General features: G+C 60.7%; 1 protein-coding gene across 2 annotated transcripts; it reads right to left on the bottom strand.

Moving 5' to 3' along the window:
- Positions 1 to 4,314: 4,314 nt before the first annotated feature.
- Positions 4,315 to 10,639, bottom strand: ATRAID (all-trans retinoic acid induced differentiation factor). 2 transcript variants are annotated; one of them, XM_089776965.1, is made up of 7 exons: positions 10,487 to 10,639; positions 8,398 to 8,528; positions 7,796 to 7,867; positions 6,834 to 6,908; positions 6,482 to 6,608; positions 5,926 to 6,026; positions 4,315 to 5,576 (listed from the first exon to the last, which is right to left on the bottom strand). In XM_089776965.1, exons 1-7 carry the CDS (start codon positions 10,568 to 10,570, stop codon positions 5,531 to 5,533), a joined length of 636 nt encoding a protein of 211 aa, XP_089633091.1. In that variant the 5' UTR covers positions 10,571 to 10,639; the 3' UTR covers positions 4,315 to 5,530. The 2 variants fall into 2 exon arrangements, with proteins under 2 accessions (XP_089633091.1, XP_075770609.2); XM_075914494.2 differs by having other exon boundaries at positions 6,487 to 6,608; positions 10,487 to 10,638.
- Positions 10,640 to 16,832: the final 6,193 nt, after the last annotated feature.

Here is a 16,832-nt window from a genome sequence, read left to right as displayed (position 1 = left end):
TGGTGTGAAAAGAAATAGCCAATACAATGAATTGATGTTCTAGGACCGGTTTTGTTCAATATCTTTATTAATGACCTGGATGAGGGGATGGATTGCACCCTCAGCAAGTTTGCCGATGACACTAAGCTGGGGGGAGAGGTAGATACGCTTAAGGGCAGAGATAGGGTCCAGAATGACTTAGACAAATTGGAGGATTGGGCCACAAGAAATCTGATGAGGTTCAACAAGGACAAGTGTAGAGTCCTGCACTTGGGATGGAAGAATCCCAAGCATAGTTACAAGCTGGGGACCAACCGGTTAAGTAGTAGTTCTGCAGAAAAGGACCTGGGGGTTACAGTGGATGAGAAACTAGATATAAGTCAACAGTGTGCCCTTGTAGCCAAGAAGGCTAATGGCATATTAGGTGCATTAAGAGGAGCATTGCCAGCAGATCCAGAGATGTCATCATTCCCCTTTATTCGGCTTTGGTGAGACCGCATCTGGAGTATTGTGTCCAGTTCTGGGCCCCCCACTACAAAAAGGATGTGGACACATTGGAGAGGGTCCAGCGGAGGGCAACCAAAATGATTTGGGGGCTGGAGCATATGACTTATGAGGAGAGGCTGAGGGAGTTGGGTCTGTTTAGTCTGCAGAAGCGAAGAGTGAGGGGGGATTTGAGAGCAGCCTTCAACTTCCTGAAGGGAGGTTCCAAAGAGGATGGACAGAGGCTGTTCTCAGTAGTGACAGATGGCAGAACAGGGAGCGATGGTCTCAAGTTGTGGTGGGAGAGGTCCAGGTTGGATATTAGGAAAAACTATTTCACTAGGAGGGTGGTGAAGCGCTGGGATGGGTTCCCTAGGGAAGTAGTGGAGTCTCCATCCCTAGAGGTGTTTAAGTCTCGGCTTGACAAAGCCCTGGCCAGGTTGATTTAGTTGGGATTGGTCCTGCCTAGAGCAGGGGGCTGGACTTGATGACCTTCTGAGGTCTCTTCCAGTTCTATAATTCTATGGTGACCTCCCGTTAGTGTGGATAAGGAGGCCAGACCGCTCCAAGGGAGACTCCCAGTAGTGCAGACCATGGCGGGGAAAAGGTCTCTGAGAATCTAAGACTAGGGCCCTACCAAATTCACAGGCTAGGCAGGGATGGGAGTTGCATAGCTGCTCGTGGTAGGGAGACTGGAGTGCCCCTGAGAGGCAGGATAGAAATGAGGGTGGAACCCACTGTAGCCCTGCCCTGGAGGCAGCACTGAAGGGAAGGTGGCATTCCTGGGAACCCTCCCCACAACAATTGTGCAAACCCCCCAATCTCCACATGGTCCCATTTTGGGTCAGAACTCACGTGGCTAGAACATGGTGAAATTTCCCATGTCAACATCTGAAACTGTGGAAGGAAGCAATTTGAAAACTTCTGACTGTGGAATAGATGGGGAGGCAGGTGAATTTGGTAGGGCCCAATCTATGAGCTCGGCAGTGGAAGTTATGGGAAACGGTCTGCCAGAAACCTTCGGCTGTGTTGGACCTCAGGGTCATGGGGGAATCTCCAAGAGCAGCCTTTCTCCACCTGGGGCCCCCAACCCAAAAGAGGGTTGCAGGACCAGTGTAGGGGGTTGTGAATAGGGTCACTGGCTGTCTGGGCTTTCCCTGACATGACCTCTTCTTTGGTCCTCAGATCTTCCCCTGGGCAAATTTTGGAAGTATTAAAACACATCTCAGATTTTCCTTTGCCTTCTGAGCTGGGTGTCTGGAGACCTGCCGCCACTGTCTGAGCACCCAGCTCAGAGGCAGCACCACCATCAGGAGCAGTGCAGAAGGGAGGGGGGCCATGGGATGGTCTTGCCTCCCTTCCCTCTGCACTGCTGCGGGTGACAGGGCTGCCTTTGGATCTGGGCAGCAGCAGAACAATGTCCATTGGCAGTGCCCCCACACCAATGACCATGGTTAGGCGTAACCTAGTGACTCTCAAGGCCTGGGGCTGGTGCCTGGCTCCCTGCAAACTGATGGGTGAAGGCCAGAGCTAGAAAAGGGACTTGCAGATGTGGGGAATGGAGAAGACCCAGGTTCAAGTCCCACCCTCCAGCTGACAAGAATTTGACCCAGGATCTGCTCCTCTCTAATAAGTGCTCTGCCAAATGAATGGCGGGAGAGCATGACAGAGGCTTCTACAGTCTCTACCCTAGAAACTGGTCCCAGCTCAATAATGAAAATCATTGGTGCAGGAGAGCGGGATGCTGGGGTTTCCCCCTCTGTGTGAACTCACCTACAGGTGTTCGATGGGGCTGCCCAGCTGAGCAAGTTCACCAGACCCCTATCCTCCCTTCTCCACTGCACTGAGCCTCACAGCTCTCTGAGGCAGGGCCATGCCATGCCCTCACAGTACCACTGGCAATCGCAGGCACTGAGAGTCCAACAGGAACTGACCCTAGCTCACACTGGGCAGAGCCATCACCTGAATCTAAGGCCAGCCCTCCCCTCCGGTGCCAGTCAGGCACAGGCAGCAAACCCTTGTTCTGTGCCATGACACAGAACCAGAGGTAGGCTCTCCGCCTGGCTCAGGATGCTCAAAGGTGCCACCAGCCTTCTCTCAGCTTGGGGCAGTGTCCCATTCTCAACCAGTGTCATAACCCGGAGTGCTGATCAGCACCTGGTGACTAAGGGACCAAGCTACCAGGCAGTCAGTCAATAACACCGCAGATAGAAATTTCAAACTGGAAAAGAGGGGTTCTCTCTCTCGTCTTTGTTTGCGATCAGAGCAGTTTCTCTGAGCTATTAAGGGAGATGGGAGTCGCTTCTCTCTCCAAGAACAGACTTCTTGAAATGTGTAAGCAGGGAAAAGTTTAGCTAGTCCATCAGGGCTTATTGTTTTCCCTCTTTGGGGGTTTGGAAATCATGTCTGAGCTGGCTAATTGTTTTTATTTTTTGTAACTAAGGATTACAGCCCAGGGACTTTCCCTGAATATCCATAGCAAACTGACTCTTTCCACCCAGCCCATCTACTATGCTTGCAAGACTAGTTTTGTTTTGATAATAAAAGATTGAGGGGTTTCTTATTAACCGGTATTGGTTAATTGTTGTCTCCTTAGGACACAGTGCCTAGTTACAAGGGCAGAGTCTATAGTTGCCTGCGGATTCCGTTTTTCCCAACTCCAAGCAAAACCGAGATTGGGCAGGGGGGAGTTTCACATTAGGAAGGGGAATTCCCACATGATCTCTTCCCTGATTTTCTTGGGATTACTTGGGTGGTAGCAGTGTCCCCAAAGATCTGCATATTAGGATTTTGTGGGGGGGAGTTTTGTACCAGAGCCCATAGAGGCAAGGTTTTGGAGTGCTCTCCAGAGTAGGGAACAGCTTAACACATGGCAACCCCAGGCCTACCATTGCTCCCAGCCATGCCGATGAAGCCCGTCTGGCCTAGCTCTGTGGCCTGACTTTTGTTACCAGGGTGGGGGAGTCTCCAAGCCCTGCACCCCCACTTGCAGCCAGAGGGGACTCTCAGCTGGCAGGGAGTGCAGAAGGTTTATTAGTCCACAAGGACACGGCCCAGCGCAGACTTCTCAGCACAGGAACAGCCCAGCTTGGAGTGAGGGGGCCAAACTGCTCCACTCCCAGCAGCCAGATCCCCCCCAAGCTCCTCCTGTCTTTGTCCTGCTTCCTGGGCAACAGGTAGCACCTGGTGGCATCACTCCAGGTACAATGGGCATCAGTGGGGCTCCCCGTGGCTCGCTGGGCCCCCGCAGCACTTCCATGGCACACGGAGGCTTTCCAGCTCCATAGGCAGGCACTCTGGTGCTGTGATGGCTAGGAGGGTTGCTGTCCAGCATTCAGTGACTAAAGGGTTAAACTCAGGTACTAGGGGGTGTTAGCAGGAGCCCAGAGAACCAGGGGGAGGAGGTATTGAGATCTGAATTGGAAGAGATACGCGCCTGCTGTTTTCATTGTGTGAGTTTCCAAGAGCTAGGGGAACAAGATGAATTGATCAGGCAGAGCTACCATGCCTACAAAGAATATGGGGCATGGAAACAGACTGGACCTAGAAGCAGAGATGGGAGTAGACACGGAATGTCTATTTAGACACAATCAGGTTATTTTCTTTGTTTGGTTCAATGTCCCCGGGCCAGCTCCACATTTCTCTGTTTATAAATTGCTCTTTTCTCAGTTGCTCAAACACCTAGCAGCCAAGTCTGCTTCACCACAGCTACCTTTCTATTTCGTTAATAAAATCACCTTTTCTAAGGTCATGATTTGATTCTTGGGCCCTGGAAGGTAACAGGAGGTCTGTGTGCACCTACCTGAGACAGAGGTCAGCTAGCTGAGCGTGTCATTCTCCTTCCCCCCCCCCCCCCCAAGCTCTCATGTGGTGAAAACGCTTGGGGGTGGCCCCTATGCAGAAGTCCAAGTGCCTTCTTTCTGGGGTCAAAAAGAAAGGGGATTTTTCACTTGGTGATGGGCAACTAACCCCCTGCCCTAGTGCTGGCCCCACCCTAGACGTTCTGGGCCAAGGAGTCTTCACCTCCCTGAGTGACAGTTCCAGCCGCCTAGTGTCCTACCACTTAGCCGCCAGGCCCGGGCAGATGAAATGACCGAGGAAGTGGCTGAAGTTGACCTAGCTGAGCTCCAGCAACCGGGGATTGTCCTACCCCGCAGCAAGGCTGCTGAGAACAAAGATGGGGCTAGGAGTTAGGCCCAGATCTCTCAGAGGGAGCTGCTGAAGGAAGGGAGGTAGATGCGCCCCAGAACTGGGGTTCCCTACAGTGTGGACGGCCTCTAATCCTCAGTGCCCTGGGGCTGCCTGGGCCATGCCACAGATAAACCTGCCTGCGCTGGCTGGTGCCCACGGGCGGGGGGGGGGAGGGGGGAGAGAAGGGAGTACTGCTCCCCACGATGGTACAAGTCTCCCTTGGGTTCTGTCCCAGCTGGGCTCTTTGCCTGGAGCTCATGGAGGGGGAGAGAAGCACAGGGCTGGCAGGAGAGAGGCCCAGTCTCATCGCTCACCCCAGGGGAAGAGTGAGACCCAGGGGTCCAGCCCACTGACAGGCCCCTGCCAGAGCCTGTGCCCAGGCAGGGGTGTAGCCCCAGGCTCATAACTTGGGGAACAGGGGGTCAGAGCTGGAAGCCTCCAGTGTACCAGGGACCTTGCAGGCCAGCAGCCATGAGATGTGCACACAGGGAGCTGGCCCCAGGCAGAGGCTCCATGTGGGGTGTGATGTGTAGCCCCCCAGAGCTCGCTGCAGGACTTGCCTTGTGGTGGACCCTGGAGTGGGGCCAGGCAAGGCCTAGGGCTGGGGAGTTGGGTCTCCCCTGCTGGTGGAGAATAATGGGACGCAGGCAGCCAGACTGTTCCAGGGCGCTACCCCCCCGTCTCTCGGAGCCCCTTGGCAGTGGTGCCCAGGGAGCTGGGCCGTGGCAGCACAGTGAGTTCAGTAGCTGGGCAAGCCCTAGGAAAGGGCCCCCATCCAGTCTCCAGGCTGCACCCTTCTCCCCACAGTCCAGGAGAGGTCAGGAGGACTTGGCTTTCCGGCGCTGGGTGCCCCAGGCCAGCAGGGCCAGGCTGGTGGTCACAGCCCCCAGGGTCCCATAGAAGAGCAGCATGGGGAAGGCGCCCTGCAAAGTGAAGCCGGCAGGTGAGAAGCAGGGGATGTCTGTGAGTCTGACCCCACCCCTCGGCTCCAGGGAGCCTGCAGCCACCCCCTGCAGCCCAGCACTGCTGCCCCAGGCCTGGGAGGCACCCCAGAAAGGAGGTACCACAGCCTTGCACTGTAGCTTGCGCCATGCTCACTTGGATCCTGGCACACCAGCCAGAAGCAGCCGCCACGGCCAGTGTTCCCCAGGCAGGCAGGAGAGGCCTGAGCCCCCGGCTGTGAGGATGACCTCAGGGAGAGCCAGAGGCTCCTGCAGAGGCCTGTGCTGAGCCCAGCCCCTACCCCGCCCCATGGCCAAGCACCCGGCTCACCTCGCGCAGACACTTGTAGCCGTGGGAGCTGCCGGCGCACAGGCACTGGAAGAGGCCGGGCCCATCCGGGGCGCACAGGGAGCTCTCTGGGCACAGACAGGCTGGTAGGACCAGACATGAGTCAGGATTGGAAGTGGGGCTGGGCTGAGGCCCTCTAGCTGCAATGTCCGACAGCCGGGGGGGACCCTGCTCCTGCCTGCCCAGCAGCCTGCCTAGGAGGGAGAACAGGCCCATCGGGGAGGCAGCGCTGGGTTGCCGCAGCAGCCCCAGGCCCAGGCTGGAAGGTGGGGGGAGTGGGTATGATGGAAGCCCCAGGGTGGTGGCTGGGGTGACACTAGAACTAGGGCAGCAGGAGCCCAGGAGGGTCAGCAGGAGCCAGAGCAGCATGGCTTTCCCTTGCATGTTGTGTTGCACATAGTGGGAGGGGAGATGGAGGGACACCTGCCCGGGATCCTACCCCTGTGCCTCCCAGTGTCGCTGCCATGGGCTCTTCTCAGCCTGGGGTAGGGGTCATCACAGAGCCCCTCCCCCCAGCATCTTCCCAACCCCTCCGTACTGTACCGAGCTCCCCCGAGCCGTTGCAGGGGTTCCTCTGACCCTGGCAGATCCGGCTGTCCCCGCGGATGGTGACGGTGTCCCAGGCCATGCTCCCTCCAGGGCACTCCAGGGGCAGCGGCAGGGATCTGGCCAAGAGGGAGTCAGAGCTGGGCAGGGCCAGCCAAGGGCTCACATGCTGCCCCACACTGGAGAGCCCCTCAACCCCCAGGAGGCAAGTCCCACAAGGAACCTCAGGTGTCCAGGGGAGAGATCTGCCCCTCACATGCAGGGTCGCCCCAGTGTCCCCACTGGGCCGTCCTCCCCCTCCCCTGAAGCAGGGCAGCCCGGCTGCAGGCCGGCCCAGCACTCACATGCTCTGCAGCCTGGTGAAGCCCCGGAAGGTGGTGTTGGGGATGCTCTCCTGCAGCGGATTCTCCGTCAGGTCGCTGCAAACAGACAGACCTGGTGGTATTAACCCCCCGACCCCCACTGCACCAGGGCCTGCCCAGCGCCCTTCCCCCGCCTGGCACCAGCACATCCCCTCCCCCCATCGCCAGGCTCCAGGATGCTGCTCCCGACCCCTTGGGCCAGGCTCCGCCCTGCCTGGGCCTGTCCCAGCACAATGGGTCCCTCTGGGCTCAGGGGTGCAGCTGTGACAAGGGCTGGGCAAGCAGATGCCCCAGCCACCCCCCATTCCACAGAGGTTCCCCCCAGTAGTCCACTGCCCTCAGGAGACCGACAGAATTGCCAGGGCCCTGGGCAAGGCGTGTGGGGGTGCCTGGCTCCACACCCCCACAAAGAGCAGGGCCTGAGGCGGAAGGAGCAGGGCAGGGGTGTTGCCTCCCCCAGCCGGAGCAAGCCATGCGGGAGCCCTTTCGAATCTCCAGCCCCGAGGCAGCTGCCCCCTGTGCCTCCCCCAGTCAGTGGACCTGACGCTGCGGCTGGGGGGTGCTGCTGCAGGGGCATGCCATAGTGGCAGAGGGTGAGGAAGTATAATCCCCCCCACACCCCCCCAGGCACAGCTCCCACAGGAAGGCGCAGGGAGGCCCAAGCATCCAGCCGGGCAGGGGAGGCCAGAGCTATTCCAGCAGGGGCTTGGCTGGGGGACGGGAGCGTGGCCGCTCCCCAGCCAAGCGAGGGGCCAGTGGCAGAACAGGCTCCGGGGAGCCAAGCCCCGCTCACTACGCTCCAGCGGCCCACGGGGGAGGGTGGGGGCAGGAGGTGGAAGGCCCACAGGCGGAGCAGCACGCCCCCCCTCCCTGCCCCCCGGAGGTGTGTGGCTTACAGCCCAGGGGAAGAGGAGCAGGCAGGGAGAACTCCAGGCCCCACTCACATGACAGCCGCGGTGCTGGCAGCCTGGAACCCAGCACAGGGCGCAGACAAGGAGCAATTGCTCAGATCCAGCCTGGGGAGGACAAAGCTGTCTGAGGCCCTGGGAGGCGGAGGATTAACAAGCCCCAATGCAGCCCTGACCCACCAAGCCACAACTCCCACCCCCAATTCCATGCTCACCCCCCACTCACTGCTATCCCCTCCCCCACCCTGCAAACTCCTCCATCCCTTCCTGCACCCCCTCATGCTAACCCCCCTCACCACCCAGCATGTGACTCCATATACTCCCTGCCCCCCCATCCTACTTCCTCCCTTCGCCAGACACCCCCAGTGCCTGTCCCCACAGCTTTACGGGAGGCAGGCCCCCAGGGTCTGGGCTGAGCTCCTGCAGGGCTGGCTCACGGCGGGGATTTGCCGCCCCACACTCGGGCCAGAGCAGATTCCAGGGCTCTGCCCAACCGCCCTGCTCCCGGGGGCTGCTCCCTGCCCCTCACGCACAGCCCAGGGGAGGGGCGAGGCGCCCTCCTGCACCAGCTCGGAGCCCCCCCCGTCAGGGCCAGCGAGGCAGCACATTGCCCTGCCCCCGGCCGCGCCCGCACTCACCCCACGATGAGGCCCCGCTCCATGTCCCCGCGGAAGCAGCAGCGCCCCCAAAGCACCAGGTCGGACCGCGCCGCGCAGAACCCGGCCACGCTGGAGCCGGCGCGCACCGGGCCCGGGCAGCAGCTGCACACCTGGGGGGGAGCGCGGTGAAAGGGAGCCCCAACTCCCCGCCGGGCTGCCCCTCCCCCAGCGCCCCCCCAACTCCCCGCCGGGCTGCCCCTCCCCCGGCGCCCCCCCCAACTCCCCACCGGGCTGCCCCTCCCCCCGGCGCCCCCCCCAACTCCCCACCGGGCTGCCCCTCCCCCAGCGCCCCCCCAACTCCCCGCCGGGCTGCCGCTCCCCCCAGCGCCCCCCCAACTCCCCGCCGGGCTGCCGCTCCCCCCAGCGCCCCCCCAACTCCCCGCCGGGCTGCCCCTCCCCCAGCGCCCCCCCAACTCCCCGCCGGGCTGCCCCTCCCCCAGCGCCCCCCCAACTCCCCGCCGGGCTGCCCCTCCCCCAGCGCCCCCCCAACTCCCCGCCGGGCTGCCGCTCCCCCCAGTGCCCCCCCCAACTCCCCGCCGGGCTGCCGCTCCCCCCAGCGCCCCCCCAACTCCCCGCCGGGCTGCCCCTCCCCCAGCGCCCCCCCAACTCCCCGCCGGGCTGCCCCTCCCCCAGCGCCCCCCCAACTCCCCGCCGGGCTGCCGCTCCCCCCAGTGCCCCCCCCAACTCCCCGCCGGGCTGCCGCTCCCCCCAGCGCCCCCCCAACTCCCCGCCGGGATGCCGCTCCCCCCAGCGCCCCCCCAACTCCCCGCCGGGCTGCCCCTCCCCCAGCGCCCCCCCAACTCCCCGCCGGGCTGCCCCTCCCCCAGCGCCCCCCCAACTCCCCGCCGGGCTGCCCCTCCCCCAGCGCCCCCCCAACTCCCCGCCGGGCTGCCGCTCCCCCCAGCGCCCCCCCAACTCCCCGCCGGGCTGCCGCTCCCCCCAGCGCCCCCCCAACTCCCCGCCGGGCTGCCGCTCCCCCCAGCGCCCCCCCAACTCCCCGCCGGGCTGCCGCTCCCCCCAGCGCCCCCCCAACTCCCCGCCGGGCTGCCGCTCCCCCCAGCGCCCCCCCCCCAACTCCCCGCCAGGATGCCCCTCCCCCAGCGCCCCCCCAACTCCCCGCCGGGCTGCCCCTCCCCCAGCGCCCCCCCAACTCCCCGCCGGGCTGCCCCTCCCCCAGCGCCCCCCCAACTCCCCGCCGGGCTGCCCCTCCCCCAGCGCCCCCCCAACTCCCCGCCGGGCTGCCCCTCCCCCAGCGCCCCCCCAACTCCCCGCCGGGCTGCCCCTCCCCCAGCGCCCCCCCAACTCCCCGCCGGGCTGCCGCCCCCCAGCGCCCCCCCAACTCCCCGCCGGGCTGCCGCTCCCCCCAGCGCCCCCCCCCCAACTCCCCGCCAGGATGCCCCTCCCCCAGCGCCCCCCCAACTCCCCGCCGGGCTGCCCCTCCCCCAGCGCCCCCCCAACTCCCCGCCGGGCTGCCCCTCCCCCAGCGCCCCCCCAACTCCCCGCCGGGCTGCCGCTCCCCCCAGCGCCCCCCCCAACTCCCCGCCAGGATGCCGCTCCCCCCAGCGCCCCCCCCCAACTCCCCGCCAGGATGCCCCTTCCCCAGCGCCCCCCCAACTCCCCGCCGGGCTGCCCCTCCCCCAGCGCCCCCCCAACTCCCCGCCGGGCTGCCCCTCCCCCAGCGCCCCCCCAACTCCCCGCCGGGCTGCCGCTCCCCCCAGCGCCCCCCCCAACTCCCCGCCAGGATGCCGCTCCCCCCAGCGCCCCCCCCAACTCCCCGCCAGGCTGCCCCTCCCCCAGCGCCCCCCCAACTCCCCGCCGGGCTGCCCCTCCCCCAGCGCCCCCCCAACTCCCCGCCGGGCTGCCGCTCCCCCCAGCGCCCCCCCCAACTCCCCGCCAGGATGCCGCTCCCCCCAGCGCCCCCCCCAACTCCCCGCCAGGCCGCCCCTCCCCCCAGCGGCCCCCCCAACTCCCCGCCGGGCTGCCCCCCCCCGACTCCCCGCCGGGCTGCCCCTCCCCCCAGCGCCCCCCCCAGCTCCCCGCCGGGCTGCCCCCCCCAGCGGTCTCTCACCGGCTCCCGCCCGGCCGCGCCCCCCCAGGCCGCCAGCGCCAGCAGGAAGCAGCCCGCCGGCCCCATCGCCGACTGACGGGTCATGTGACGCGCGGCGCCCTCACGTGATAGCACCTGACTTGAGGTTTCACCACGTGACCCGCGGAGTGCCTGCCTGCCCGCCCGGCACCGCTAGGGCGGTCGGTGCGCAGGCGCGGGGGTATGACGATCGTCCCGGCTCGCCACGTGGCCAGGCTGTATCGGGCTGGGAGTGGGCGGGGCTGGGTCCTGCCTGCACCCCGCGCCCATGAGTTAGGGAGCCCCTGTGCGCGCGGGGGAGGCCACGCCCACCTGCACACGGGGTGTGGACGCTTTGGAGGGGCCAGCGGGGGGCGACCAAAATGTTTAGGGGTCCTGGAGCACGTGACCTGCGAGGAGAGGCTGAGGGACTTGGGGCTGTTGAGTCTGCAGGAGAGCAGGGGAGGGGGGGGGGTTGAGAGCAGCCTGCAGCTCCCTGCGGGGGGTCCAGAGAGGCCTTCTCAGTGGGGGCCGGCAGCAGGAGGAGGCACAAAGGTCTCAAGTTGCAGTGGGGGGTGTGGGTCTAGGTTGGAGATTAGGAAAAATGATTCCCTAGGAGGGTGGGGAAGCCCTGGGCTGGGTTCCCTGCGGGATGGCTGGACACAGCCCTGGCTGGGATGATTGAGTTGGGGTGGGTCCTGCTTTGGGCAGGGGGCTGGACGCGATGGCTCTTAAGGTCTCTGCCAGCTCTGGGGTTCTATGACATTATTCCTTCACAGCTAACCTGTGGAACTCTTTGCCAGGAGACGTGGAAAGGCCCAAACTACAACAGGTTGTCAATACAAATGAAGTAAGTTCAAGGTTAGGTCTATGAATGGCTGCTAGCCAGGATGGGCAGGGCTGCTGTCGCTCACCTCTGCCAGAAGGCAGGAATGACGACAGGAAGATCACTTCACGATTCCTTCTGTTCACGCCTTCTGAAGCACCTGGCAGTGGCCACTGTGGGCAGACAGGATCCTGGGCTAGACGGACCTTTGGTCTGACCCAATCTGACCTTATGTTCTTATATAGAGCCCGAATGTATCTGCCCCCTGCTGTAACCCACCAGACCCTCTCCCCTCCCAGAGCTGAGAGGTCCAACACGTCTTTGTCCTCTGTGCAGGCACTGGAGGAGTTGCTCAGCACTACTTGGGTACTTCCCTCTTTCCTTTTCTTCCTTTGAATCCTGGCTCAGGATGCAGGCTACCCTGGGGAGAGAGGATGCCCCAGCCCTCTTACCACAGCAGCTGCAGCGGGCACAGATGGGGGAGGGGCATGCATCTCCCAGCTGGAGCAGGTCCAAGTTCATCTGTCCCCTGTGCTCCCCAGCTGGAGTGAGGAGTGCAGCAAGCTGCACTTTCCCCTCGCTCCCTGTCGAAGGGGACCAGCCAGCCAGATTCCTTTAGGAATCCGGGGGGGGTAAGATTCATCCCCCCACACCTTCCCACTTGTGGGGTGGGAGGCTGAGGGCTGGGGCAGTAATTGTGTCTCTCTTCTGTAGGGTTTTCTGAGATGCTGTCCCACTCACAGACTCATAGACTTTAAGGTCAGAAGGGACCATTATGATCATCTAGTCTGACCCCCTGCACAGGGCAGGCCACAGAATCTCACCCACCCCTCCCAGAATAATCCTCTCACCTATATCTCAGATATTGAAGCCTTCAAATACTTTGAAGACCCCAAGATGCAGAGAATCCTCTAGCTGTGATCCGTGCCCCATGCTACAGAGGAAGGCGAAAAACCTCCAGGGCCTCTGCCAATCTACCCTGGAGGAAAATTCCTTCCCAACCCCAAATATGGCGATCAGCTAAACCCTGAGCATGTGGGCAAGAATCACCAGCCAGACACCCAGAAAGTTCCCTATAGTAACTCCTGTCATCCCTCCATTGACCTAGTCCCACTGATAATGAATGGTCAATTAGATAGCAAGATCATGTTATCTCATCAAACCATCCCCTTCCTAAACCCATCAAGTTTAATCTTGAAACCAGATAGATCTTTTCCCCCCACTACGTCCCTTGGAAGGCTGTTCCAGAACCTCACTCCTCTAATGGTTAGAAACCTTCATCTAATCTCAAGTCTAAACTTCCTACTAGCCAGTTTATATCCATTTGTTCTTGTGTCCACATTGGTATTAAGCTTAAATAATTCCTCTCCCTCCCTGGTATTTATCCCTCTAATATATTTAAGAAGTGCAATCATGTCCCCCCTCAGCCTTCTTTTGGTTAAGGTAAACAAGCCAAGCTCCTTGAGTCTCCTTTCATAAGACAGGTTTTCCATTCCTCGGATCATCCTAGTGGCCCTTCTTTGTACCTGTTCCAGTTTGAATTCATCCTTCTTAAACATGGGAGACCAGAGCTGCACACAGTATTCCAAATGGGGTCTCACCAATGCCTTGTATAATGGCACTAACACCTCCTTATCCCTACTGGAAATACCTCGCCTAATACATCCCAAGATCGTATTAGCCTTTTTCACGGCCATGTCACAATGGCGGCTCATAGTCATCCTATAATCAACCAGGACTCCGAGGTCCTTCTCCTCCTCCGTTACTTCCAACTGATGTGTCCCCAGCTTATAACTAAAATTCTTGTTATTAATCCCTAAATGCATAACCTTACACTTCTCACTATTACATTTCATCCTATTGCTATCACTCCAATTTATAAGATCATCCAGATCTTCCTGTATGATATCCCGATCCTTTTCTGAATTGGCAATAGCTCCCAACTTTGTGTCATCCGCAAATTTTATTAGGACACTTCCACTTTTGGTGCCAAGATCAGCAATAAAAAGATTAAATAAAATTGGCCTCAAAACTGATCCCTGAGGAACTCCGCTAGTAACCTTCCTCCAACCCGACAGTTCACCTTTCAATATGACCCGCTGTAGTCTCCCCTTTAACCAGTTGCTTATCCACCTCTCAACTTTCATATTAATCCCTATCTTTTCCAATTTAACCAATAGTTCCCCATGTGGTACTGTATCAAATGCCTTACTAAAGTTGAGGTAGATTAGATCCACTGCATTTCCTTTATCTAAAAAATCTGTTACTTTCTCAAAAAAGGAGATCAGGTTGGTTTGGCACGATCTACCTTTTGTAAAACCATGTTGTAATTTGTCCCAATTGCCATTAGCCTCAATGTCTCTAACTACTTTCTCCTTCAAAATTTTTTCCAGGATCTTACATACTACAGATGTCAAACTAACAGGCCTATAGTTACCCGGGTCGCTTTTTTTCCCTTTCTTAAAAATCGGAACTATATTAGCAATTCTCCAGTCAAATGGTACAACCCCTGAGTTTAGAGATTTATTAAAAAATTTTGCTAATGGACTTGCAAGTTCATGTGCCAGTTCCTTTAATATTCTTGGATGAAGATTATCTGGGCCTCCCAATTTACTCCCATTAAGCTGTTCAAGTTTGGCTTTTACCTCGGATATGGTAATATCTACCTCCATATCCTTAGTCCCATTTGTTAAGTTACCATTATCCCTAAGCTCTTCATTAGCCTCATTAAAGACTGAAGCAAAATATTTGTTTAGATATTGGGCCATTCCTAGATTATCCTTAACCTCCACTCCATCCTTAGTAATTAGCGGTCCTACTTCTTTTTTTGTTTTTTTCCTATTTATATGGCTATAAAACCTTTTACTATTGGTTTTAATTCCCTTTGCAAGGTCCAACCCTACCTGACTTTTAGCCTCTCTCACTTTATCCCTACATGCTCTAACCTCAATAAGGTAGCTTTCTTTACTGATCCCTCCCATTTTCCACTCCTTATATGCTTTCTGCTTTTTCTTAATCACCTCTCTGAGATGCTTGCTCATCCAGCTTGGTCTCACACACCTGCCTATAAATTTGTTCCCTTTTCTAGGGATACAGGCTTCTGGCATAGGTCCCAGGTTTGCCTCTTGCTCTGGGTTGGCTCATTCGTTGGGGGTCACTCTTGGGAGGGGAGGGGAGGGTACCAATTCTCGCAGCAGCTGCTTGTGTTCTCCTGAGAACAGCAGAGCGACCAACAGGGCCTGACCAAAGGTCTGTCCAGCCCGACCTCTCTGCTGCCAAATCCCTCCCCGTGGAGCTCTCCTGCAGGAGCTGGGTCCCCAGGGCCGGGTCCTTCCCTCCCCGGAATTGCACCAACACAGACACATCCACCAACAGCACCTCTGAGTGGGCCGGTTAGTCAGCGCTCCTGAGCCGGGCCCTTACGTGTCCCTGGACTCGGGGCTAGTGGCACAGCACTGCCACGCTGGGCCCCTCCTGTGCCCGTGGACTCAAGGGGCTGGTTGCACAGCACTGTGAGCTGCCACCCTCATGCACCCCCAGGTTCAGCACCTCTGTCCCCCTTTCACACCACAACCCTTCTGCCAGTGACCTGCTTGGAGAGCAAACCCCAATGGATTTGGGGGCGCTAGCTTAGGCACAAGGAGCCTTGTGGCAGAGGGCATGGGGAAGCCAAAACACCCCGCAGAGCGAGCGCATGCGAGAGAAGCAGCCAGCTTAACCACGAGAGTTATTTATTTCCAGGTACTCCCCGGACAAGGGGAGCCAAGCAAAGAGAACAGGCACGCCTGGCTGTGGATGGGGTGCAGGGCCTGGTGACTCCCCCACATTCCATGTCAGTGCCCCCTCCCAGAACCCTTCCCCTGCACTCCCTGGGTGTGATCTCCCTCCTGGAGTTCTTCCCCATGCCCCCAGCCCCTGTGCCCCCAGGTGTGATCCTCCCCCCCCCACCAAGCACCCTGCCCTCCCAAGCATGGGTCCCCTGAGCCCCTCCCTCCCTGTGTGCTCCCCAACCCCCTAACCCCACTCTCCTCTGAAGCGTGCCCCCCCCCCCAGCCCTGCTGGGAGCTCTGGCCATGTGCACTGCCTGGCTGCTGATTGCTCTGCAGCCTGGTGGCAAAGGAGGCCACGGGGGCGCTGGGCAGCTGGAGCCTGGGCAGAGCGCTGCATCCCCAGCCCCGTGGACCCCGGCGGAGAACAGCTGCCCTCCTCCCACCTGCACACGGCCAGCCCGCAGTCCTGGGCCCCGGGCGCCCCCGTAGCGTGGTGCCCGACAGCCCCTCGCACAACTGCAGAGCTCTCGCTCACACCGGCCTTCTGAGGAACGGCCCTTGGAACCTCCCGCCTGCAACTGCCCCCGTCCTCGTTCCTGGAGCACGAGAGAGGGACAGCCCCACAGCTCACCGCAGAGTCCAGTCACAACCGCGCGGCCACCCCTCAGTGCACATATAGGTACCGAACAACGGGTTCCAGCCAGTCGTGGCCTTTCCCATACCTCACGTGGCCTGTGTACCCCCTCCTGTGCCCCAAGCCCCAGCCCAGAGCCTGTACCTCTTCCTGCACCCCAATCCCCTAGCCCAGGGCCTGTACCCCTTCCTGCACGCCAATCCCCTAGCCCAGGGCCTGTTCCCCCCCTCCTGCGTCCCACCCCCCAGCCCAGGGCCTGTACCCCAACCCCCATCCCAGAGCCTGTACCCCTTCCTGCACCCCAACCCCCAGCCCATGGCCTATACCCCCTCTTGCATCCCAACCCCCATCCCAGAGCCTGTACCCCTTCCTGCACCCCAACCCCCACCCCAGGGCCTGTACCCCTTCCTGCACCCCAATCCCCTAGCCCATGGCCTGTACCCCCTCCTGCACCCCAACCCCCAGTCCAGAGCCTGTACCCCTTCCTGCACCCTAACCCCCAGCCCACGGCCTGTACCCCCCTCCTGCGTCCCACCCCCCAGCCCAGGGCCTGTACCCCAGCCCCCATCCCAGAGCCTGTACCCCTTCCTGCGTCCCACCCCCCAGCCCAGGGCCTGTACCCCCTCTTGCACCCCAACCCCCATCCCAGAGCCTGTACCCCCTCCTGCACCCCAACCCCCAGCCCAGAGCCTGTACCCCTTCCTGCACCCTAACCCTCAGCCCACGGCCTGTACCCCCTCCTGCGTCCCACCCCCCAGCCCAGGGCCTGTACCCCAACCCCCAGCCCAGAGCCTGTACTCCCTGCACCCCAATCCCCTAGCCCAGAGCCTGTACCCCAACCCCCAGCCCATGGCCTGTACCCCTTCCTGCACCCCAATCCCCTAGCCCATGGCCTGTACCCCCTCCTACACCCCAACCCCCAGCCCAGAGCCTGTACCCCTTCCTGCGCCCCAACCGCCAGCCCAGAGGCCGTACCCCCTCCTGCACCCGAATCCTCAGAGCTTGTACCCCCTCCTGTACCCCAGCCCAGAGCCTGTACCCAAGTCCACAGCCTGTACCCCTTCCTGCACCCCAATCCCCCCAAACCTAGAGCCTCCTTTCTGCACTGAAAACCCGTCA

The sequence above is a fragment of the Pelodiscus sinensis genome, chromosome 3 (genome assembly GCF_052426305.1).
Source record: "Pelodiscus sinensis isolate ZL-2025 chromosome 3, ASM5242630v1, whole genome shotgun sequence".
Taxonomy (NCBI): domain Eukaryota; kingdom Metazoa; phylum Chordata; order Testudines; family Trionychidae; genus Pelodiscus; species Pelodiscus sinensis.
This window is presented reverse-complemented; position numbering and strand designations above follow the sequence as displayed.

What these genes read in the sequence shown, in the direction of transcription:
- ATRAID (XM_075914494.2), bottom strand. Translation starts at nt 10,570, where the DNA reads ATGACCCGTCAGTCGGCGATGGGGCCGGCGGGCTGCTTCCTGCTGGCG. An exon ending in GAGCGGGGCCTCATCGTGGG is followed by an intron (nt 7,868 to 8,397) that starts GTGAGTGCGGGC and finishes TGTCCTCCCCAG; the next exon opens with GCTGGATCTGAGCAATTGCT. An exon ending in GCTACAAGTGTCTGCGCGAG is followed by an intron (nt 5,577 to 5,925) that starts GTGAGCCGGGTG and finishes TTCACTTTGCAG; the next exon opens with GGCGCCTTCCCCATGCTGCT.